The sequence below is a fragment of the Pan paniscus genome, chromosome 1 (genome assembly GCF_029289425.2).
Source record: "Pan paniscus chromosome 1, NHGRI_mPanPan1-v2.0_pri, whole genome shotgun sequence".
Taxonomy (NCBI): Eukaryota; Metazoa; Chordata; class Mammalia; order Primates; family Hominidae; genus Pan; species Pan paniscus.
Window position 1 is genome coordinate 117,043,773 of NC_073249.2, and position 25,537 is coordinate 117,069,309.

Below are 25,537 nucleotides of genomic sequence, written 5' to 3' on the forward strand. Positions count from 1 at the left end.
TTGCCTCAACACCTGTGGCTTACAGTTTACAGAGGGTTTGTATTTTCAAAACATTCTAGAATCCTTTCAATGTTGCATCTATGCTTCACAAATGAGAAAACAGAACAGGGGTTGGGGCTAAGTGACTTGCTTAAGGCAATTTGCTACCAACACTGAGGTTTAAAAAGCAAAAAGCAAAAAAAAAAAAAAAGAACAAAAACAAAAAACACCCATAAGCCCAGTTCTATTTTCCTTCTTTTGGAATAGGCTGGGGAAACAGCAGCTTTCCCCTTTATTTCCAAGGGGTCAGTTTACCTTGGAGTGGTCTACTGTTGCACTATAAGCTTTCTGAGCTTATAATACCAGATAAAGATTTGTAAGCACTGGTAAAGGAGAATAATTCTTTAAGTTCCAAAAACCTTTATTAATTTTCAGAAAAGTAAAATGATGCAAAGAAATGTAATGTTTTTACGTTGCCAACAAATTGCCATTGAGAAGTACTGCTCCATAGATGTGGAAAGGGTGAGGAGAGCCCAGTAATAGCAGAGCCCAGACACTGTGGTAACAAAATGTTCCATTCTAGAATACACTTCCATTGTCTTTTGGGGATGGAGTAAGGAGGAGAATGTATGGGCAATCTAATCTAGACTACTTTACTAGGACAAAAGAAATTAATTCAGAATTCCCTATTTGTATCATTTCCACCTGTGTTTAAGCAAAATTTTTAGTTTAGTATGGTCAAATTGGCCACTGATTTTTTCTTTTTCCTCTTTTGGTCACTGGGGAAATTCGCTGGTTATTTCATGAGAAGTTACCATATTCTAAAACATCCAACAGAGAATATACTTTAAATGTGCTTTTTGAAGAGGTTTATCCTGTGCTGAATGGTGCTGGAGGAATATTTCTTTCACACATGAACACTTAGCACAATCAGATAATTTCTTTTAAACTAAAAACATTCCATTAGGTTCCTTTCTCATCTGTGGTGTGCCACTCAAAAAGCACCCTTTCCAAGTCTCATGTCTAAAAGATCTAGCACAGCTGAATTCCACCAACAGAAAAAGAGTTATATTTGGCCAGGTGCAGTGGCTCACATTTATAAACCAAGCCTGGGAGGTCGAGGCTGCAGTGAGCTGTGACTGTGCCAGTGTACTCCAGGGCAACAGAGCAAGACCCTGTCTCCAAAAAAAAAAAAAAAAGGTTGTATTAAATTTGAAGACCTCAGGTTAAAAAAAAAAAAAATTTTTACCATTGATGTATTTCTACTTTCTGGTACCACCTTTCTGACTACTACGACTAACAAAAGTTCTTGTAAGGCTATTATTTTTATTGAAGTATTCTGGATTTAAGTAACACGATATGTGATTACTGAATCTTGGTTTCATAGTTATGGTAGATATTTATTTAAAGTAATCAATTAAATAATCTCACTTTTATGTGCAATCTAAAAAAGCCAAACTCATGGAAGCAAAAAGCAGAAGGTTCTTACCAGGAGTCAGGAAGGTGGAAGAAATGAGGAAATGTTGGTTAAAGGGTACAGTTTGGAGTTATAAGATAAATAAGTTCTGGAGAGTTAGTGAATAGCACAGTGACTACAGTTAACAATAACATTGTATACTAGAAATTTGCTAAGAGTAGATCCTAAGTATTCTCATCACATACAATACACACACATATACACAAAGTAACTATAAGGTGATGGATATATTAACTAGCTTGACTGTGGTAATAATTTCACAATGTATACATCAAAATATCACACTGTACACCTTGAATACTTTTTTTTTTTTTTTTTTAAAGAGACAGAGTCTCACTGTCACCAAGACTAAAGTAAAGTGGCAGGATCATAGCTCACTGCAACCCCAAATTCTGGGCTCAAGCAATCATCCAGCCTCAGTCTCCTGAGTGGCTAGGATAACAGTCATGTGCCACCGTGCCCAGCTAATCTTTTTTTTCTTTTTTGTAAAAGATGGGGATTTCACTATGTTGCCCTAGCTCATCTTGAACTCTTCGCCTTGAGCAATCTTCCCACCTCAGCCTCCCAAAGGCATGAGCCATCACTCCTGGTCCAAATACATACGGTTTTCACTTGTCAATTATACCTTAATAAAGCTGAAAAAAATATCAAATACTCAATTAATGAACGGAGAAAATTTTCCACTTAAGCATTTTTATGGCCAGGCTCGGTGGCCCACACCTGTAATCCTAGCACTTTGGGAGGCCAAGGTGGGTGGATCACCTGAGGTCAGAAGTTCGAGACCAGCCTGGCCAACATGGCGAAACCTCATCTGTACTAAAAATTAGCCAGGTGTGGTGGTAGGCACCTATAATCCCAACTACTCAGGAGGCTGAGGCAAGAGGATTGCTTGAACCCAGGGGACGGAGGTTGCAGTGAGGTGAGATCACACCACTGCACTCCAGCCTGGGCGAATGAGTGAAACTCCGTCTCAAAAAAATAATAATTTTTATTTATTTTATTTTTATTTTTTAGAGACAGGGTCTCCTTGTGTTGCCCAGGCTGACCTCAAACTCCTGGGCTCAGGGGATCCTCCTGCTTTGGCCTCCCAAAGTGCTAGCATTACAGGCAAGAGCCACCACACCTGGCCCAAGAATAAGAATTTTTAATTATAATTTTTAAGAATAATTTTTCCGAAAACTTAGTAGCAAGTTTTAACTATATAACTTCATAAGCTGAATACAACTGCAAAACAGTCCCAGTCCCAGGAAGTGAGGTGTGAAATTCTTTTGGTTATTTTAAAGGGCTTCTTTAAAAATAAAAAATAAAGATAATTGGTATGTGATTATATTCTCTAGCTTAGGCAGCCTCAGCTTTAATGCATCACTGAGCAAACAATGAAATGTCTTTATGTGAGTAGCTGGTTGGAAGGTTTCATAGCAGAACAGTTTTTCCATATGCTGGAGAGCAGTTATAACTGGAACCATCTAGAGCCTCCTCACTCCTCTGGGGAGGACTGTGGGCTCTGTTCTCTAATGAGATGAGTTTATACAAGTTTAGCCTGAACACAGCCCTTATTCAGCTATCTTCCAGTGTGCATATGGAAAGTTTCCCTTAGATATCCCTGTAAAGATCAACCTAAAGTAAAGAGGTCTTGACCTGTGGTTATACTAAAGATCAGATTTCAGGGAGGTAAAGGTGGAATTGGCACAGGACCCTATGTGCTCCAACCTCTAAATCCGGCTGTGTCTTTCTACATAATTCTCTCTCCCAGTGTCCCATTTCATTCATGTTTCTGCAGTACGCGTTACACACTGCACTAACCCTCAGGCAGGGTTTGGCCATTCTTTCAAGTTTAACACCAACTTTTCCAGCAACAGAGATATATTAATGTTGGTATAAATGTTAAGGCAAACCCTTATCTGCCATCCCGCTTTTTATCCCGGGTACTATTTGGTAACAAAGCCAACAGTGACAGACACCTTCAAGACCAAAAAGGAGTATTTTTCTGCATGAGTCTCAGATCTGCTCACTTTGGCTTAAGGAGAAAGCTGCTCTCCTGGCTACTGGCTCACCAGCTTAGTCGACTGTCTGAGTTCTGCCCTCCTTTTCTTCCTGTCATCTTTCTCTAATCTCTACTCTGGCTATTTCATCAGCCCTTCAACTCCTGTCACTTTCTGTGTTTTTGAAGCCAGAATTTCACTAAAATGTCCTCATGATCTTTATAACTTTACTATCACTCTCAGTCTAGGAATTCATAACATAAATTAGCACATTAGGGAAATTCTTATTCTGACTTGACTTTTAATCTATTGAGCACCAGAAGCCCAGCCAACTAGAAACTAGGGTAAGAGGGAGAACAGAGTCAGAATCATTCTTAGCATTTCACATAAAACATAGACTCTTTAGCTTAGAGAAGGCTTAGCCATTCCCTCTTTTTCTAGTGATATCCTTGAGTTGTTTACATATTGCTTGGGCTGTACAGATCAAGAAACTACAAACCAGTCTGGCGAGGAGATAATGGTTCCAAACACCCAATTCAGGGCCTGGCTTTATCCCAATCACCACATCCTCAAATCTAGACAAGTCTTCTAGGTTCCTAGCCCTGGGTCCATGGATGGGTTTCAGGCTGCCAATTCCCCCTTATAAGGTCCTGTGCTGTGTGATGAAGGTTGGTCAACGATGGACCACATATACAGTGGTGGTTCCATAAGAATATGATAGAGCTGAAAAATTCCTATCGCCTGGTGACACCGTAGTGCAGTGCATTACTCACATGTTTGTGGTGATGCTGGTGTAACAAACCTACTGCGTTGCCAGTCATTTAAAGTCTCTCTGATGTTTGCACAACAACAAAATCGCCTAAGGGCACAGTTTACAGAATGTATCCCCCTTGTTAAGTGACACATGACTGTGTGCATTTTGCTGGAATACGTACACATCTCTCAGAGGGTTCCAAACCCCCAATGGTTAAGAACCACTTCACTGGACTTAAATGAACCAAATAATAACCTCACAAGAATGTCAGCTCTACAGAGTATGAATCTTTGTTTTGTTCACTGATGCACCCTAAGTGCCTAGCACAGGCCCTGGGACGCTGCACCCTGAGCAGACGGGGCTACATGATTCCTGGTCATGGTTTACTCTGAATACGTGGAGAAAAAGAGCAATGGTAGACTATTTTCAGGACCTTTCACATGAGGGAGGACCAAGATTTCTCCTCATGATCAAAATCATCCAGGAGAGTTGGTAGCTGCATTACCATCTTTTTTTCTTTTTTGAGACATAGTCTTGCTCTGTTGCCCAGGCTGTAGTGTAGTCATGCCATCTCGGCTCACTGCAACCTGCTCCGCCCCATGGGTTCAAGCGATTTTCCTGCCTCAGCCTCCTGTGTAGCTGGGACTACAGGCACCTGCTACCACACCCAGCTAATTTTTGTATTTTTAGTAGAGATGTTGGCCAGGCTGGTCTCGAACTCCTGACCTGAGGTGATCTGCCTGCCTTGGCCTCCCAAAGTGTTGGGATTACAGGCGTGAGCCACCGTGCCTGGGCCATTACCATCTCAATATTAGATTTCCGAACAACGTTGGCCAGTCTTGCTAGATAATCTAAAAGAATGGTTCTAAATCTGGGAGATTTCAAGTTTATCTGGTGAAGCTGTTTCAAAATGCCAACCCATTCTCCATCTGTTCTCTTACTCTCAGCTCCTCCCCCATTCTGATTACACAGCTCTAGTTTAGCGCCAGGTAATGAGTTATTGCGAAAAAGCTCTCTATGTGACTGATACCTTCTTCTCCTTCCACAGAATGAGAAGTGCTGATCTAAGAAATAATCTAAGCAGGATCTGAAAAGGAAACACAAGTACACTGAGTTTACCAGGCTCTTGATAAAGCAACTTCCAATACAGGGAACAAATGCATTAGATATGCCTTGTTCAGAAATAAAACAATAAGGCAAAGGAAGTAGAGAATCTACCTTTAATACCAACTCCATCTGTTAGGAACAGACAATCCATCAGATGGATCCTGGGGGTTAGGAGAACACGACAAAGAGACTGTCTGAGGAAGACCGAGATTGTATTTTTATTAGTTTGGTCCAAATTCAGTAAAAATTGGCAAAGTGCTCTCATTCCAGACATGCCCAGCGCTCAGCTAATCCCCTCACTGCGGAGTAAGAAAAGAATGTACAGAATTATGAACCCCCTGCTCCCCAAATAGGAGGGGCTCCACCTCCTGAATGCAAGGGCCGAAACTAATCTCATCAACCATCCCCTCCTAATTATAAACTAGGTAGAGAAATAAGGTGCTTAACACAGGTGTTCTCCTTCTAAACTTTATGATTTGTAAACATGCTTTACCCCACTTCCACTAAAAACCCAGCCTTTGCCAACCTCAATTCATTATTGATTGGCAAACAAGAACAGAAACTATCCCCAGAATAATGTTTCTCTCCGGGAAATCTTGGGGAAGGGGTGCAATAAGGTCAGCCCCACCAAGATGCATTTTCCTTGGACTTACAATACATCTTATTACACTGAGAACACCATGTTCCCAACCAGCTTGGTCTCTTTTCTGTTACAAACCTGAAGTAAACAGATTCTACAGCAGCTACAAGTCTGTTACCAAGGCCACTGTATTATCAATATAATTAACATTCACAATTCATCTAGTCCAGCATGACAAGCCAGCTGGGCTACTTCTCATAAATGAACACTGGGAATCTTCATGTCTTGCTTGCTAAGAAAGCTGGTGCTCAGAAGCTGGGCACTGAACCCTCAAGTATTGAATAATAAGTGGGATACCACCTGGCCACCCATAGGAAACTGAATTAGTTACCAAAGCAACTGGATACATCTGCTATCTCTAGGAAGCACCTATTTCAACTTCCAAAATAGCAAAATTCGCCGGGTGCAGTGGCTCATGCCTGTAATCCCAACACTTTGGGAGGCCATGGCGGGTGGATCACCTGAGGTCAGGAGTTCGAGACCACCCTAACCAACATGATGAAATCCCATCTCTACTAAAAAAAAAACAAAAAAACAAAAAAAACATAAAAAAAAATTAGCCAGGTGTGGTGGCACATGCCTGTAATCCCAGGTACTTGGGAGGCTGAGGCAGGAGAATTGCTTGAACCCGGGAGGTGGAGATTGCAGTGAGCCGAGATCGTGCCATCACACTCCAGCCTGGGCGACAAGAGCGAAAATCCATCTCAAACAAACAAACAACACAAAATAGCAAAATTCTGAAGGTCTCCCTTTCCCCTGAATCTTGCCTAAGTTATATACTTGAAGTGAAACAGAACACACAAAATGTAGTGCCAACTAGAGCCTGAGCTTCTGGCTAGGATACGCATTGGCCCAGTTCCCAGAAGACTGTAATTCTAAAGAAGGTGTGTTTCAAAGAGAGAAGGGCATGTATAGCTTTTGAGCATCAAACTCAGCCTTTGACTCAGAAGGGGCAGCCAGGGTTGCAGAGTAAGAACCAGAAGCTTGCTCATCACTGCCGGGCGGAGCTGTTGTTTATTACTTTCAGAGTTCCAATGTACTTTCCAAAATCAAACTATTCAACTCATCGCTAATCCCCAAACCTCAAACACCCTATGTGAAAGCCTCCCTGTTCTTTAAATCAAGAGCATGTATAAACCAGGATACCAGTTTCAACTTTGGGCAGAGTCTCCCTAATGCTAAGGGTTTAAAAGTTGTTTCAATGGTGAGAAATTCAAGTTACCTTCCCCATTATTGTCTAAGGATATCCCTATGCCCACTGCCACTGGGCTAAGAAGCTGGAAGCATATATTCAGATGTCTTCTCCCTGACCTCCTATTTCTGGCTTTATAAAGGGATCTATTAAGTTGGAAATTCTCATCAATTTCTCACCTGTTCTTGGTACTTCCTTATACCTATGTGAGAGGGCTCTAAGTTAGAAAAATCACCCCAGCCAACTGAAAGGGAAAGTGAGTCAAAGCCACCACATAAGTCCAACTTACTTTCTCCTAGGAATGATTATCTCACATTATTTTATTCAATAAACATTTATTGACAGTATTATGTGCCAGGTACTATATAAATATGTGTGAGATACGGTCTTTGCCCTCAACATATTCCATCTAGAAAAGTCAAATGATGAGTAAAATTCAAATATCAGGTCAGTCCTTAAAATATAATAGTTTGAGAAGTACTGCCTTGAAATCAAACCTATTTTTGAGAGACATACAGAAGCAAATTATTTTGTTTAGTTTTGATAATCTACTATGTGAGCTACTATTTCAAACACTCCTATGGAATCAGCTCTGGAGCTTCAGGGGCATCTGCATTTCATATGAAGAGCAGTAGAGTTGAGATAATACCAAAAATTCCCCAAAGTGGCCGAAATGCCGGTTCGAATGTGTGTTAAGTTCCTGAGCTGAACTCTCAAGGCACTTACAATGAGTCTTTTGGGAAGCTGAGGAGCATCCCAAAGACGGAGCTGACAATGCCAACAACCTCAGCTTTGTTCCAAGCCATAAGGACAAACTGCAGGCTGGAAACTTAATCTCTTAGCAGTTTGTGGACTTGTAATGAAAAGAGATGCTGTGGCTTGGAGGCCTGGCCTTCCACATCAGGACTTTAAAACCCAGGATCCATGAGTTTCAGAAGTCCCATAAATCCTCTAACAGAATATGCATATTTTTGTGCTCCTGAATTTTCCTGAGGAAAGAACCAGGATTTTCATTAAACTCTTAAAAGGACCTCTGACTCAAAGAGTAAGAACCATTGTTCTACAGTCTCTAATCCAGTGATTCTCAAGAGCATTCCCTCAAATAGGCAAAAGAGAAGCATATTCCAATTCTCTATCTTCTACACAAATCTGTCTACTTACTGACCTCTCTTCTAAAATTAGAAACAAAGATGGGGATGTGCATTTTGAAAATTCAAAGTGAATCTCTATTTTCTACATCCCCAAAATAAAGCTAACAGTCATGAGAACCTGAAGTCTTTTCCTTAAAGTCTTTGAGAAAGGAGAAGGGGTGGGTCTGGTCAAAGAGGGCAGATCAGAATCTCTGTCCTTTAACTTTTTTTTTTTTTTGAGACGGAGTCTTGCTCTGTTGCCAGGCTGGAGTACAGTGGTGCGATCTTGGCTCACTGCAACCTCCACCTCCTGGGTTCAAGCGATTCTCCTGCCTCAGCCTCCCGGGTAGCTGGGACTACAGGTGTGTGCTGCCACACCCAGCTAATTTTTTTTGTGTTTTTAGTAGAGATGGGGTTTCACCATGTTGGCCACGATGGTCTCGATCTCCTGACCTTGTGATCCTCCTGCCTCGGCCTCCCAAAGTGCTGGGATTACAGGCGTGAGCCACTGTGCCCAGCCTGTCCTATTAACTTTTATGGTAGGTCTCTCTCTCTTTTCTTCCCCCCCTAGATTTCTGGAACCACAAAGGAAACAGGTCATGGCCCAAAAGCTTTGACGTGAGGTCTTGACGTGAGGTCAAGCCAGTCTTGGGGGAAAAGGGACAAGGTAGTTCCCATTAAGCATATGGAAACCTATGTCCCAAAGGTTCACCTTAATACAATTAGTAAGTACTAGAAGAGTTGGAGCCATTTATTAAAAACAGAACTTCCAAAATCCTCTCATTGCTCAAAACTCAGTATGAACGGCTTCATTCAGGAAGTCTAAGTGAATGAAAGATGGTTATACTCATCTCCTCCAGCCTCTTGCCCCTTTACTCTGTCACTCACAAATTTACTACGTAGTTCACACTGAGCCACACATCATTGTGGATCAGCACATTAGCATTTTCCTTGGCACACAGGCTCAGAGGGATTCCACTAATGCCATCGTACACTCGCAGGTTCCGGAGAGAAAAGAAAAACATGTCAACAATAGGGTGTGCTCTTGCTGAGCAGTTCCTCAAATTGTGAAGAAGTAAGCCTGAGGCAGGTCCAAGATGAACAGCATGGAACAGAGAGCAGTCCCAGACCCCTCCTGTTTAATATGCCCCATTTCCATCACACAACTGAGTACAGGCTGTCCACTTTAAAACAAGTGAACTGGCTTGGGCTGGTAGAGAAGAACATGTTAAGCCCATTAAGCCCCACAGGTTAAGTACACAGGCACATTAGCGGAGGCGTTGGGGCTTTTATGGTAAGAAGCAGGAGCATGCTTGGAGAGTCTTGTACCTGTGGTTCTCAAAAGTACTTTTCCAATCTCTACCCCAGATTTCCAAATACTACCTTTTACCAATAGTTCATTAAACTTTTTACTTTGTGTTCCATTTGGGTAGTGAATGATTAAGCCCCCCAATGTATACTGATAAGCAGTATCAATCATTATCTACATTCTGAGATTAAGGCACCAGGCTAAATCCTTTAGAAAAATTAAACAGAGATAGAAACAAAAATGAAAGCAGTCTGAGTCTCTCAACAAAGGCATGGATGCTCCACTCTAGTTCTATGAGTGGCAAGCAGCAAAGGCCACACATTTCTACAGGAGAAAATCAGTTATACATAATTAGAAGCAGGCTGTTAAGAGAAATGAGAAAACAGTACCTGCAGGGATGGGGCCGGGGGTGCTGGAGTACATACCTAAAATGATAAAGTCACAGTTCAGAAGTCTTTGCAATTATTTCATGTAATTCGAGGATTCTAGTTTGGGAAAACCCCAAACACCTGAAGTTTAAGGAAATAAACTCCTGGACTGAGACTGGCCCAGTGTCTGACAAATACCCACATTCTATGAGTGCATTATGTATTACGGGGGATGAATGGGAAATGGTAAGGTAGAGGACATCTCAACTCCATCAAAAGCTCTAAGATCTCTGTCTACACACCCCACCCCTGTAGTTAACAAAATGTTTTGGGGTTCAGTAGCTGTAAGCTCTATATAAAATAACATTTTTGTCAGAAAAAAAATGTTCTTATTGAAAAGACATTCCAATAGAAACTTCTTTGTTTTGGCTCTTTAACATTTCAAAATTAGGCTCTCATTTGCACTATCATGTTGCATCATCCAGAGAGTTATAAATAGGGTGGCCACATAAACCAGGGTAACTTTCAGAGCTACGGAGGCACTCCTTGGACTGCATGCTAGGATAACAGGTATAAACCAGAATTGCGCCAGGCAAACCAGGATATATGGTCACTCTAGGTACAAAAAAACCCCACTAATTACTAAATGCTAACCCTCTCAACCATCTATATAGGTAGCACTATCATTGTTCCCCATTTTACAGATGAAAAAAGGACGTCACTTGTTGAATGTCCCACAACTATTAGATGGTAGAGACTAAAGGTAAAACTGACTCCAAAAATCGGTGCTTACCTTATGTTGTACTACTACATTCTGTTCCCGTTTAGGAACAGAAACGGGAAGTTAAAGGCGTCTTATGTAACAGCCAAGCAACAGTGGGACAAAAGAACTACTTGAGTGAGTCAAAGGAAAATATGGAATCAGAAAAGGAAAGGCAACTGCAATTCTGTGTGAATTTTTATTAACTGCTTACTACACAATAGGCACTGATAGTATTGACAATAATCAAAAGGAAAATTTGTGGTAAGAATTTGTCTTCAACTGGGGATTCTCAGATTTCAGGCTAGAAAAAATTCTGGTCTATGCACATAGGTTGCCCTTCACATGACAGGAATGCTTCTGACGCACATCATTAGCATGTGTTCTGAATTACTATTCAGTTCTAAATTATAATAAAATGTGTCCAGTATAATCAGGGTTGACATTCTTTATAAAAATGCAATACTCACATTCCCAAACTTGAGAAACAGGTACGTATAAATGATTCTCCTTTATTCGCCAGTTCCTTTAAAACAACCCCAAGAGGGCATTAAAGTGCTTATTTACAGATCATTAACTACCTGGAGTGGCAGAGTACACTTGCTAGGAGTCACAGGCAACTAAAGACCTGCATGATTCCATGTATCAAAATATCCTTTATAGACAACTTTCCAAGAATACTATATTGGGGTGGGCGTGGTGGCTCTTGCCTGTAATCCCAGCACTTCGGGAGGCTGAGGTGGGAAGATCGCTTGAGCCCAGGAGTTCAAGACAAGCCTGGGCAACACAGGGATTTCCCCACCTCTATAAAAAATAAAAATAAATTTTAAAAAAGAATATTATATTGGGTAAAACACTCTGGATCCAAATGACACACTCCTGATAAAAGAAAAGGTATACATTTGTAACCTTGGCAGCAAAAGATCTAGACAACTACTGATCTAGAAATCTTCTAACAGATTTCTGTTACAAGCTAAATGTCTAAAGAAACTTGGAACAAAGTAATTTGGAAACTAGAGTGTAACTAACTAAACCAAACAAGAAAAAGAGATGTAATCAATACCTGCGGAGAAATCTTAAAAAGAGGATCTTCTTACACCCCAACTCCTGTTTTAAAGACTGCTACTACAACAGCAGCCACTCTAAGGAGAATCAAGAGATACTAATGATGTGAAGATAGGAAATGCCAACCTATGAAATCTCCTTTCAGTGATTCTGACAAGTCCTGGTGTAAATTCTATACAACTGCACCAAAAATTAACCGTAAGATAACTCTGATGACAAAAGGAGAAACCTAGATTTTACCTATCGGGTTAACACCCAAGCTGTACCCATTGGGGCTCTACTTGGTGTGCTTCCTAAGTCTCAGCTGACCCTTTTGATGAATTAGTGGCATATAGCTTCATTCAAATAAAGAATATCCTATAAACAAAAGTAGTTTCTTCTGTGCTCTTCTCCTTCCCCACATTTTGCTGATGGGTCTGACTCCACAGATCCTAGGTCAAAATGTTTAATGGATCACTCTGGAGAGTGCCTTTAATGTTCAGAAGCTCAGAGAACAGCAAATGTTCTGATAGGCCTTCCGGAGAAACATGCTTATTGTAAGAGCTCTCCAATAAGTTGGAGATTTGGGTTTACACTATGAAAAAAGAATCAACTCGACACAGTGTCAATTTCCAAAGGTCCAAGGACAGTTACCACTCCTGTTACACAAAGTAGCAGCAAAGAGGGATAAATAACCAGTGGTTATGGGGAACTAGATTACTTACTTGGTTTGACTGATAACTGCCAACATTAAACAAGGATCTTCTTCAGTTGTGGTACACTTAACTCTTAAAACTCAAGGATTCCTTTTCTTACCTCAAATTTTCCTAGCCATACCATCTGAAATCACCAGTGACAGTCGTGAACAAGCCTTACAATGTGAATTACACTACAGCTATTAAGACATTCCCGTGAAAAATTATTTTAGAACTCTGTGTCAGGAAAAGTTGTCCCCTTGAGGAATTGACATGTATTATTTCCCATGCCTGCTAAGGAGACTGTAACTATGATTCTTTTTATCCTCTGGCTGCTAAAAGTTTCAAGTTGCATGTGATCAACCTCATCAACTATCTTAGCCCTCGAGGTTAACAATTTTTTTTCATTCTTTCTATAGTTTTTATTTCCTTTTATATCACATATATGTTCTGTGTTATAAGCCACTTCAAATGCCCATTGAAGAAAGCATATAAATATACAAATAGACTTTTAAAAAATTACACTTGCTATCTTAACTCCCCAACATGCCCCTATCTCCACCTGTTCCAAAAAAAATAGGCACTTATTTGGCAGATGAGGAGATGCAGGTACAAAAGCTAATTAATTTGCTCAAGGTCATATCCCTTTAGTTGACTTCTCGACACCCAGACATCTCAAATCTTCAATCAAACCAACAAGTCCTATTTTGTTCATAGCAGTGTGATAGACCTTGGCATACAAAACTGAGTAAGTCATGATTATAGTTGAAGAATCTAGATATTTATGCTTTTAATTGATGGACATCCACTCTATCTCAAACAAAGCAAACAAAATGAATAAAAGCTGACTTTGTCTCAAACAAAGCAAACAAAATGAATAAAAGCTGACCAGAAAGTGACACTGGGATCTGATCTAACTGAGGACCATCAAGGTCACCCTGAAGTAACCTATATCCTCTGGCACCAAGAACATCCTCAATTCCTGAGGGGCCTCAGGGCTTCAGAATAATCCAAGGATTACTGGTCTAGAGCCAGGGTAGAATTCTCATAGGTGAAGGACTGCACCATTTGAAGAGGTCTTTTTCTCACACCATTAAGTACCATGCCAAGTTACTTTTTTCCCTCTTACTTTTCCCATGCTTTCACGTTATCAACACATGGCAGAGGTACAAAAGTGACTTAAGTCTTAATGTTCAATTCAGCAGTTCTGAAAAACAGATTGCCTAGGACTTGCTATGTGACCTTGACTAGTCCTCAACTGATCCATTAACTTAATAAATGTCTTTTATCATCACTAGGGAAAGGGTAATTAGTCATCATGAAACACTTTATTACAAAGTACTACGTAAATGCTAAACAATAAAACTTAGAAGAGAAAGATTAATAAGAAACACGGTGGGGCACATTTACTGGCAAATGGAAACTTAAAACAGGGTCTTCCCACATTCCTGGCAGAGCCTGCTTCTTTTAGCTAATGCAATTTAAGTCTAAAATCATCAGCACTTGGCCTGACAATAATACACATTAGTAATATTCCTCCTGGGAAGAAGAGAGGAAAAGGGATAGTTATTCATGGTAGGTGGCCACATGGACATCTCAGTTACTAGTTAGCCAGGTGAGCAATTAATATTTGAGTACCTACTATATGCTGGGTACAAAGCTAGGCATGCTGGGTACAAAGCTAGGCACACTGGATACAAAGGTGAACAAGAATCCCTGCCTTAATGAGTTTTTACAATCTACGATATAGACTTTGTCTTATCAACAGTGGTACTTTCAAGAATACAGATTTACTAACATAAAGGCAAGTAACAGCAAAGATGCCAGAGTCTGGGAAATTCAGGTATTAGGGCTCTTCCATTCTTTCCTCTAACTCGTCTAAGGTCCCACCCTCAATCATTCTGCTTATAAGGACTGTGACTGTTTCTCCAAATAGTGCAGATTGCAAAGGGTCATTGTACCAACAAAGCAGTCAACTGAACTCTCAGCACTAAAGTTAATCAGATGCCTCAGAGTCAAGGAATCTTCCACAATCTTTTAAAGGAATTAAATTCTTAATTTTGTGAGAAAACAGCGAAAGCACACAATGGCGACTCGTCTTTTTTAATCTTGCATTTGATTTCTGGAGTGGCAGGTTAATTCGTTTAAAAAAAAAAAAAAGAGCCATCTCTCCCACTTAAGACAGCTTAACTAGTTGAAGCCTCAAGGACTTAACTATTCCTGCAGCCCTTGCTTTGTTCAGCCCTGCATCCCATTAAACACTGGATGCAGGCAGAGACAGCTTTGTAAGACTCTGTCTTTATAAAGAAGGGAGACATTTATCTGGGTTCTCACTGGCTTCAGGAAGGTCACCTCTTTGTAAAGGTTCTCTGGTCTACTGCTAACTGGGTGCCAGGTGTATGGAAAATCAAGATGTGGTTGGCAGTAAATGATGAGAAAGCAATAAGGATCCCAATTCCACCACTCGGAGAGCTAGTCAGACTAAAATCTCCAAAGGTTGCCATTTATGAGAGAATTCGAAGGGTGTCCTTTGAGTCAACCTACAGCACAATAGATCAAACTTGTTCTGCCTCAAAAGTACAGTCAAGAGTGAGCAATCCTCCCTTACCACCCACTACTCCAACCCACCCAAGCTCCTTTCTCCAGGGATGCCTAAGTGATCTATTCACATGACTCTAGGATCCACCTGTATCCATGACAGTGTCTGCTGTCACCAACCTCCAAATGTCAATTTCTTACATATTTCGAAGTAATTGGAAGGCTGTAGAAAGTGAAAATCATAGATTTTCAATTTCATGTTATCCTCATCGCTTTCACCTGTATATCAGAGCTAGCTTCACGCATTCTTTTCTCTTGCCTCCCAGCTATCACGCAGTTGTTGGATAAACCGGCCACTGCTCCCAAAGATTTGACGGAAGTTCTGCCAGATTTACCCACTCACCTGAAGGGAGATTTTCTGTACACCCCATGCCCCCGGACTGGTCACAAGGGTCAGCTGAGTTGGTTCACCCCCTCCCACTCTCGTCTTCGAGGCCCTTCATCCAAGAAAAGTCAGTCGCAAATTTAAGGCCTGGCCCTGTCGGGTTTCAAAACGATCCCGGAGGACTTGGGCCGAGGGACAAAGGAAAGCGAGGTCAGAGGCGGCCTTTCAGCCCGGGAGAGGCCTGGGGCCGCACAGCCGCCACCCCCTACATCACCTCCGCCGTCCCCAGTCACCCCCAGAAGTCCCAAACTAGCCAGAGCCCGGGCTTGCTCGCGTCCCTTCCGCGAGGCCGGAGCCCGAGCCCCCGCCGCCACCCAGAGCCCCCGCACCTTCTTGGGCGCCTTGGTGACGGTGGCCATGAAGGAGTACTTCTCGGCGTCCTCGATCTCCTTGGCCTGCTTCAGCTCCTCCCCGACCCCGGGCAGCGGCATCGCGTCAGGCATCGACATCCCCCGGCCGGCCCGGCCAGCGGCTGACCCGCCGCCCCCGCCTCTTTCCCCCTCTGGCGCCCGCCCGCCTGCCCGCGCGGCGCCCTCCGACACGCGATCGCCCACCCTCCTGCCGGCCCCTGCGTCGAGCTGCGTCGGCTTCTGAGGTGCTGTGGCCCACGCCTTGTCTGTTCGGCAGCCCAAGGCAGCCGGACAGCGACGGCGGCCACAAGAGAAACAGAAGCAGCAGCTCCGAGCTCCGACCTGCCCGCGCCGCCACCTCCGCTGTACGCAAACACGCACGCAAAGCGAGGGTAGAGGGCGGTGACGCCACGTCAAGTACTGGCAGCTCCCGGGAGGGGGAAGAGGCGGGGAGAAAGGGCACTCTGTCGTGACGTCACCACGCTGGGCTGGGCCACAGAAGCCGCTCCTCTCCCGCTCGAGAGCGAAGTTCCCAGGGTGAGCAGGACCCTTTGTGCCACCAGGTGGCACCATCAGCCCTGGGAGCAGCGCGAGGTTCATGCAACGATGCTGCGGAACGGAGGGTCTTTGGGCTGCGTGGTTCCTGGCAAGGCCTCAGAGGCGCATGAAAGGGGTGTTTGGGAGCAAAGACCAGAGCCCCACACGACACATCCTACAGCCATTCCTAGGAAAAGTCCGGGGCTTGAGACAGCCCACTCACTCACTGGCCCAGCCCCAGGCCCTTTGGATTAAAGCTCCTTCCCAAGGGGCAGTGCCTGTCTTTTTGACTTCACAGGGGGCAGAACTGACTCAGAGTAGTCTGGTTTCTGCACAACGCTTTGTGACTTCCTCCACCACCATCTCCGACTGGGCCTTGCCTGTTTACAAAACCCTCATTGGGACAGGGCTGATGGGTATGAGGGTGGAGACCAGGAGAGCTGATGGAGAAGTCCCCAGCCAGAATGGCCTTCCGGTCCTTGCTCCACCAAAGCATTAGACCCTTCCAGCTCTCAGTGGGCATCCAGGACATTCATGGACCGCTCACACCCTTTTACTGGGCCTACTATGTGCAGTGCCTGTGCTAAGGCCCTGCTGGCAAAAGGACATGTGACGCATTTTATGTTTTGCAAGGCTTAGTTCAGCTGGAGAGGCAAAGCCTACTTGTATCCTAATGTCAGCTGAGGTAGCTTGTCCTTTGAGATTCAAATGACATTGGCTCCAATTACCATGTCCTGTGGAAAGTCCATTACTGGGAGGACTTGGATTTTCATGGTCACCTCTGGCTCTAGTTTTTTTGCCTTGTCTGGCATTTTATTCACTATTCTGGTCTTGTGACTGTTTCTGTAGCTCCTGGGGTCAATTCAGCCGCTTCTCCTTTCAACCCCCACCCCATGCTAAACAACTACAAAATAAGGCTGTAACATGTAGTAAAACTTTTAATAAAGGTTTGTGGGTCACAGGGGAGAGATTACATCACACAGCAAACAATTTAAGAACACATTTCTGAAATGTTCTGAAAAGTTATTTTGGCTGTCTTACCACCCGGGGATTTCTCAATGGCCACAAGATCCCACCACGCTCCCTAGCCCATTGCCATCTAATCTAGCTTCCTCCTGTTCCTCCCTTCCCATCTGTGCACCTCATCCTTCCTTCCTTGATAGACTCTGGGAAGCCAGATTCTCCTCTGCTGTGCTGAGCAATTCCAGTCTTCCCAGTGCCCTTTCCCTAAATTCCTCCCCAGGACCACCTTTTTTTTTTTTTTTTTTGAGATGACGTCTCGCTCTGTTGCCCAAGCTGGAGTACTCTCAGCTCACTGCAACCTCCGCCTGCCGGGTTCAAGTGATTCTCCTGCCTCAGCCTCCTGAGTGAGTAGCTGGGACTACAGGCCTGCGCCACCGTGCCCGGCTAATTTTTGTATTTTTAGTGGAGATGGGGTTTCACCATCTTGGCCAGGCTGGTCTCGGATCCTGACCTCGTGATCCACCTGCCTCGGCCTCCTAAAGTGCTGGGATTACAGGCGTGAGCCACCGCGCCTGGCCAGGACCACCTTTTAACATCCAGAAACCTCCCAGGTTTTTAACAGGGCATACCCTTTCAAGAAGGAAGTTTTGTTTTGAAATGGCATTTTCCCCACTGATTTGTGTTCAGGGCTGGGGAGAGTGTGAAATATTCACCTCTAGGGCCCTAAAAGTCTTAGTCAGGGAATCCTGTGTTCCAGCCACCTAGCCTCATGAGACTGTCTGTTTGAAAAGGGCTGTAGAAGTGCCTGGAAGAATGCACCCTTTGCAGATCTGCAGACCTTGGTCTTGAACGGTTTGTATTCTTTCATCTGCTCACTTTTTTGAGCACTCACACTTCCCTGTCAGGGGCATCACTGTAGCAGAACGGGAACAGAGATGGAGACCAGAATACCAGGTTCATCCATGAGGGTGCCCGACTGACATCTTTCAGCTAGGGGTCAGGAACCACACCTGGTGCACTAAGGACTCTCTGAACATAAGGCTCACAGTGGCTTTCATCCTTGTGGGTTTGCCCAAACTGTTGGCAGAGCCCAGGGATCAGAGATGCCTGCCCAAAGACTCGAGGCAGAGCCCATTGGAACCAGGGATGAAATCTCAAGTCCCTATAATAGAAAAATGTGTGACTTAAGATGATCTTTTTTTTTTTTTTTAAAGAGAAGCATCAGTGTATCTGTCTTTTGGATTTGATTTTTAGAACTCACTTTGTCTAAACATGTTGTCTCTCAGTCCCCCAGTTCTGCTGTGCATTTAAGCATCCAGACTGTGAGCTTCCTGGAGGTTGAAGTTCAGTCTTTACTCCTCCTGGACCAGGTCTGCCCTAGCACCAGGCTCACAGTGTTGTCTGCTATTGCTGCTGCTACAGAGGATGACAGACAGGGCCAGGCCTAGAGCATGCAGTACCTTAGCAGTCTGGGCTAAGAAGAAGATCAGCAGGTCAGACTCCACTCACCTGAGTGGCTGGCCTGAGGGGAGGTTGATGAGCTGATGTAGGAGAGTTCGGGGACTCAGACTGGAAAGGGGAAGGGCAGCACCCCCTACCCTGGTGGAAAGCATTAGGCCTATGTGGTTCAAGTGAGGCCAGGGGCCCGGGACATTCTTGGAAACCAGCCACTGCAGGGGGCATGGGTGGCTGCCATCCCTTCCATCACGTGTGTGCTGGAGAGCAAAGAGCTCACCCAGCCAGGGAGTGTGACAACATAACATCCGTGAGAATCATTGCATCCTGTCTCCCACCCCCAAAACCAATCCTAAGATAGCCTCACATGGCACAGCTAAGGCGATTGCTTCTCATGAATGCCAAGAGATGACTTGTCTTCAGCCTACCCACCCACCTGACTCAGCACCTCTACTGGCAAGCTCACTGCCCTGAACAGCGCATCCACACACAGGTGAGAGACCCCCCACGGGGCAATTGGAGAAGAACAGGGACCCAAAGACAGATGCACCTGCTGTGTGTGGTGGTGGGAAGTCTCCAAGGGCCTGGAGCGAAGACCCTTGCTAGAAAGGAGTGGCCTAAGGGCAGTGGTGAATTGGGAGATGCTGTCACCAGAAATGTAGTGGCATTGGGCTACCACACATGGGCTTGGTCTTGTTAATCAGATTCACTGTTTGTCCACCCCCAAATTGATGTTCTACATTCAGTCATTTGTTCTTTTATTTATAAAATATATATTGAGTGCCGAAGAAGTGCCAGCAGCAGGGCTAGATGTCAGTCGGGACTACAGAGACAAATAAGCTGAGGTGCTGATCTCTATGTGGGGACAGGTGATGGGGGTGGGGTGCAGTGGAGGGCAAAGGGATGACACAGAGGGAGATGCTGCCAGAGCTGAGTCTTGACAGATAAGCAGCTGGGCAAGGGAGGGAAGATTCTCCAGACTGAAGAAACAGCCTGAGAATAGGCATGGTGATGGAAACAGCTTGGCATATTACGGGAACTGTAAATATCGCCATGTGGGTGGGGCACAGGGTGCAAAGCAGGGTGAAGTGAGCGCTGAAGCCAGGGCCAGATCCTGCAGGGCCTGTTAAGCCCTGGGTGGGTGGTGGTGATGTCTGCCATGCTGGGGAGCACAGGAGGAGAAGCAAGTGTGGCTAGAGGGGTGGAGGGGGGCTGCTGAGAGGAGTCAGCTTGGGACATGTTGAGTTTGATATGTCTGTGGAGGGCACTGTCCCTGAGTCTCAGGGGAGCCCAGGTTGGCACCTTTTGGAACTGCCCGCTCCCTGCCAGTCAGGCTCCCCACCAGGGGGAGGCTGTGCTGCTCCTGAAGGCCTTTCACCTCCTGTCGGCCAGGTGTCATGTTAGCCCTCTGGAATGAAAGTGCAGAAAAACTGCAGAGATCTTGGGTGACAATGGAAGTTCGGAAGAAGGTGAAGAGGGCAGTGGCTCTGTCTCTAGCTCTCCAGCATGGGCAAACCCTCCAGCTCCAGGCTTCTTTCTGTCCCAGAACTGCTACCTTGCACAGCTCTAGGAGGCACCACTGACATTGTAATTATTGTGAAAGGTGCCCTGGAGCACCACTTCAGATTGGTCACCTACCTCGCTGGCCCTTAGGGACCCCCAGAGGCTGGGCTCCCGGTTGCACCTCTGTGGCTGTGGGTGCTGGTCCTCAGGCTTGCTGGCTCCTACTTCCCACCGAGCTCCCTCCCTCCCTACCCTCAGCCTTTTCTCCTTCCCCTTCTCCAGTTCCAGTGGGAAAACATTCCTCCTCCTCTGTCTCCCTCTCTGCTTATTATTGTCATATTTATTAGGATCACTTACTCTTTATTATCATTTTGAACATTATAGGAAAGAAAAACCCATGAAGATTTTTTTAAAATTTCTTTTCATCTTGTTAAGTTCACTCCTAGTTCTTAGCAATTTGCAGAAACTCATTTTTACATACCTGTGATTGGTAGGTTCATGTCCTTTTGTATTCTGCTTTGATCAAATTACAATATTTCAAAAACACATGACCCGAACGGAGAACATTGACATACTTGTTATTATTGTCCATGTTTTCCAAGCTTTCTGTCATATTGCTTTATGAGTTTGCTTAACTGTTTTCCTATTGTTGGGTATTTGAATTGTTTCCAACTAGTGCAATATAATGGAATGGAGGGAGGTGGTTTCGGGGTGGGTGTGGGGATGGCTTTCAAGCAAAACAGGCGAAGATGGGTCACGGCACCAGGTCCTGCCAGAGAAAGGGAGCAAAAATGTAAGTAGTGGGGGCAGTTATACTGACTGTAAACAAGGACCAGGATAAGGAGGCACCTTTTGGCCCTAGAGGATCTGAGGTCCTATGTCTGGAACTCGTGATAGCTGACTCATGGCGAGGCTGCATGGTGTGAGGAAGCAGGAAAACTGGGCAGAGATGTGGGCTCAGATCTTCACTCTGCTACTAACTTGGCCACTGGCATCCTGGACCTTTTTTGACCTCCTCTTCCTCATGCAAGACAGGTTGATAGCTCTCCATCTGGGGCTTGTGATGACCTAATCCAGTAAGATCATAAATATGCAAAAGCTTTGAACAAGTTGCAAATATTGTGCAAATGTAAGGTACTAAGATGTGGGTCCAGGCTAACCATGGAGGGCAAAGGAGCTATTGTTGAGAATTTGGAATTCTCTCTTCACTCCACTTCCCAGAATGACAGGAATAAGCAGAAACCCGTCTGCTGCAGGAAAGGATTGTCATTGCTGGTTTTGAGTACTTGTTGACATGTGGATGTGTTTCCTCAAAAGGGAGGGCTGACACTGCCCCAGCCATGAGAAATTGCTGCTTTCCTGGCCCAACCTGGCCCCGGGGTCTGGCTGTGTGACCAGCAGCCCCTTGGAACTTCCTCACATGCTTTTTTTCTAGGTTGGACCAGAGATCCTGATGTATCTTACTTCAGTTCCCAAAGCTGCCACACATTAAAGTTCATACTGAGAAGGCATCCACCAATTGTAAACAATGTTCAAGAAATCTGTTCTGATGACTGTTTGTGCTACTTTGTATGTTTTTTCCTGCTCTTAAGTGTGTATATGGGAGGGGGGAGGATGGAGGTGGGGATGGTGAAGAGTTTACCAAAAAAGTAGAAATTGTGAAACTGGCCTTGGACTTTGGCCTCTGCCCAGTCAGTTATTTACTGAGCATCAGCTTTGTTTTGGGAGCTGTGCTGAGCGCCAGGGATCCCACAGTAAACAAGACAGACACAGTTCCTGTCCTCATGGGGCTTAGAGTCCATAGCAGAGCTTTGTCAGAAAATCAAGGTTCCCAGTACTGTCTGAGAGGGCACACCCCCTCCTTGCTGTCTCCATGTGCCCCACCCTGAGCAGTCTTCCAGAGTGTGTGGCATGCTTCCTCTCCCTGCTTCTGAGGCTGTGTCTAGCCCCATGCTAGGGAAGGAAGAGCAGTCTCTCTCCTGAGTTCAGAGATGCTGACCCACCCTTGAAGTAGCCCCAAGTCTTTTAGAAGCCTCTGGGATACTGCTTCCCTGGCAGATGTGCTCCCCCAGGGCAATGGTGAGTGGGCTGGTGAGATGTAAGTGTCAGCTTCTGGGATAAGGGAGGACACTGCCTGTCTTTGCCTCTCCCAGGCCTGCCTCTCTACCCATAACCTGCAACCTGCCTCTAGGACTGGAAATAGTCCTGGAATTGCAGAGACACAGGTGGCCAGGATGGTTCGATATCCTGGTGGGTACTCCTTCAGGATGCCTGCTGGGGGCTTAGTAGAGGATTTGTCTTGACTGGAAAGGCTCTGGGGCTGATGGAGTGGAACAGACAGAAGCTGCCATCTCCCAAAGCTCAGGTGCTCAGGGTCTTGCCCCTTTGCCCTGAAGGGCCCGGCCTGTGGCTGGTTTGCTGGAGCCAGAGGAGAGTGGTCGGCTGCTGGTGGTGCGGAGGCTGCTGCGGGGTGGGAGCCTGCCTTCCTCACCCTCTCTGGTGTGCAGGGCGGGCCCCATTGCATCACCCTTGGAGTCTCTGCTCCTGGCTTTGCAGCCAGCTGGGCCCCTGGAGGAGGGACTCTCCCTGTTTTTCAAAAAACCATTAACCATTTCACCCTCTCAAGCCCTCCCTGCAACCGACCTGGATTCCCAAGGCTGCTCCTCATGCCTCTCAACCCTGGTCTTGAAAACCTCCCTTCTGCTCCACCATTCCAGGAGCTCTGCCTGGACAGCCTTTTAAGGGTTGAAGGCTCCACATGCACAACGCAAGCCTGGCCTCTTCCCCAGGGAAAGAGTTAAGCCTCGTCCTCCACACCCTCAGCATTTGTCCCATTCTGCAGCAGTGAGGACAGAGCTCTTCAGCCTCCAACATGAGCTCATGCCACTTCCACACTTCCACAGAGTCCTGACGGAGGGTCAACACAATATTTTAGACCAACGGCAACAATGGATCTCATGCCAGAACCAGGAGCTTGGACCTTGGCCTCTCCACAAAGGCCCTTCAGCCATTTCCTGCAGACCCGCTTGGCCCTTTGACCTCTTTATAGGGGTTCAGGGAAGGAGTGGGTGACGTGAGGGCCTGGAAGGGCTCAAGAGACTGATGGAAGAGAGTCGCAAGTACACAGTGTTTCCCTGTTTCTGTTAGGGCTAGATGAGGAGACATCAAGGGGTGGGGATGGAGAGGCCGTTCCAGTCAGTGAAGCCCAAGCCGCATTCCCGCTCGGGTCTTTTATCTCCCAACCCCAACATTCCCTTCATCGCCCCACCCATTCCAGGGCCTGAAATAGCCCGAAACTTCATCCAAGCCTAGGCCCAGGTCCCAATTTTAGTTCCACAAACATTTGGCTGCTCCATAGCTTGCAGGATCCTGAGCTGGGTCCCGTGGGGCATGCAGAGATGAATGAGGCCCATCCCTTGCCTTCAGGGAGCTTGCAAAATGTGTCCAGATGACTGCAGTCAGAGGCGGAAGATGCCCGTGGAAGAAGAAAGAAAGATGCTCCCCATAGAGGGAATGGGGCAGGCTTGTGAAGGAGAGTTGGTTTTGTTGAATCTTAAAGGATGACTAGGATTTCAAGAGGCGGACATGAGGAACACTGACTTTAGATGGAGGGAACAGCAAGAGCAAGAATATGGAGGTATGAAATGTAGGGTATGCTCTGGAACATGGCCAGCAATCTGGTTTGACTGGAGCACATGGGAGAATGTGGAGCTGCTTGCGGTTTCCGTGGATGTGTGAGTCTGTCTAGATTCCCTACGGGCTGAGGGCTCCCAAGTGCCAATGACCCACAGATTCCCAGAGCTTTACAGAGCAGCCTATTTGTTAATCCTCTATTTAGGAAAAGAAAGGTGAGAAACTTGCTCAGACTGTAAAGCACATTCGTGACACAGCGAGGACTGGACCCAGGTTCTCCCACCCTTATCTGTTTTGGTTCAGTTCAGGTCCCTTAATCCGGGAGGCTTCGTCCGTGGAGTTGGCTGACTCAACAAACCCTGCCATCCCTTAGGGGTCCAAGGAGAAGTATGAAATGAACAACCAGTGATCATGGATGAACACGTGAATGCTCCTCATGGTGTTGCATATTTGCGTATTAATGAGGAAGGAATAGCTTCATGACACTTGATGGGAAAGACATGCCAGTATTTTTAATTTTCCCACATTTATTTAAATCTGGTCCCAAATCCCATCCACAGTGGGTGAGAAGTCTAATATAATTTTTAGGGCTTCCTCTCTTGGCTCCCTGGATTTTACAAAAAATAAAACAAAACAAAAACCCCCAAATACACAAAGAGTTTGTTCTTGCAGGACTGGAGCAGCTGGTTGGGATTTAGTGAAGCTTGCCACTGCTAATGGCTGCCCCTCAGGCTGTAGGCAGGTCCTCCCTGTCTGTGGGTACTGCTTCTCCAGGCAGGCTGGGGAGCTGCCCACTCACAGTGGTCTCTCCCAGCAGCAAGCTACTTAGTGGGCTTTCTTCCAGCCTCCTCACCCCCAGCTCTACCTCAGGTTGTGCCATCCCCAGGGTGGAGGGAAGAGTTCCAGTTGGATCTCAACTGCTGCCACTTGTGGACACTCGTGATCTCCCACCCTCTTTCCTGGTGCTGGAAGTCACTGCCCACAGGTAAGGCTACTCTGCTTTTCAATGGAAGAACCACCTTCCAACCTCTTTGACATCCTGGACTTGAAGCCCTGGCTGCCCCCTTGGCAGGATGTGGAGAAAATGCTTCACATTCTTTTCTGAAGAGTCCACAGCCAAGAAAACCAGATATGGCTGATTTCTCAATCACGTTATTATGCCACACTAAATGTTCAATTAATCGCTATGTTACACTTACAACAGCAAAAGAAAAGTTCAGCAGTAAGTGACTAAAAATACCGTACAGTCATAGAAGGCCATACTGTGTAGCCTGGCAGAAGGATATTTAATGACATGGAAAGTTGTTCATGATAATATTGGTAGCTGAAAGAAAGCAGTTTTGAAAACAGCATCATGGTGTGACCCAATTTTTTGGTAAACATGAAATTATATATTTATATAAAGAAAAAATAACTGAAAGGTAAACACCAAAATGCATATTTCCTCTATGTGGTGAGATTACAGATCATTTTTATTTTCTCATTTTTGCTTGCTTCCTTTCTCAAAAATTCTGCAATGAGTGTGTATTACCTTATGTTGCTGAATAATTCAAATTAAATTTTAATTTAATTTTTTTTTCCTGAGACAGTTTTGCTCTGTCATCCAGGCCGGAGTGCAGAGGCACAGTCATAGCTCACTGCAGCCTCAAGCTCCCAGGCTTAATTGATCCTCCCAC

The 25,537-nt window shown here is 45.1% G+C and overlaps 1 protein-coding gene across 3 annotated transcripts in view; it reads right to left on the reverse strand.

The window, feature by feature from the left end:
- AHCYL1 (adenosylhomocysteinase like 1) overlaps positions 1–16,159 on the reverse strand; it is a 38,988-nt gene extending 22,829 nt beyond the window's left edge. Inside the window, exon 1 of one of the 3 annotated variants that reach the window (XM_034933173.4) lies at positions 15,750–16,159. In XM_034933173.4, the coding sequence (XP_034789064.1) occupies positions 15,750–15,869 (120 nt within the window). In that variant the 5' untranslated portion in view covers positions 15,870–16,159. Of the gene's footprint in view, positions 1–9,959; positions 9,979–15,378; positions 15,614–15,749 lie in introns of those variants that run through there. The other 2 variants (XM_034933192.4, XM_057302707.2) reach the window with 2 other exon arrangements.
- Positions 16,160–25,537: the final 9,378 nt, after the last annotated feature.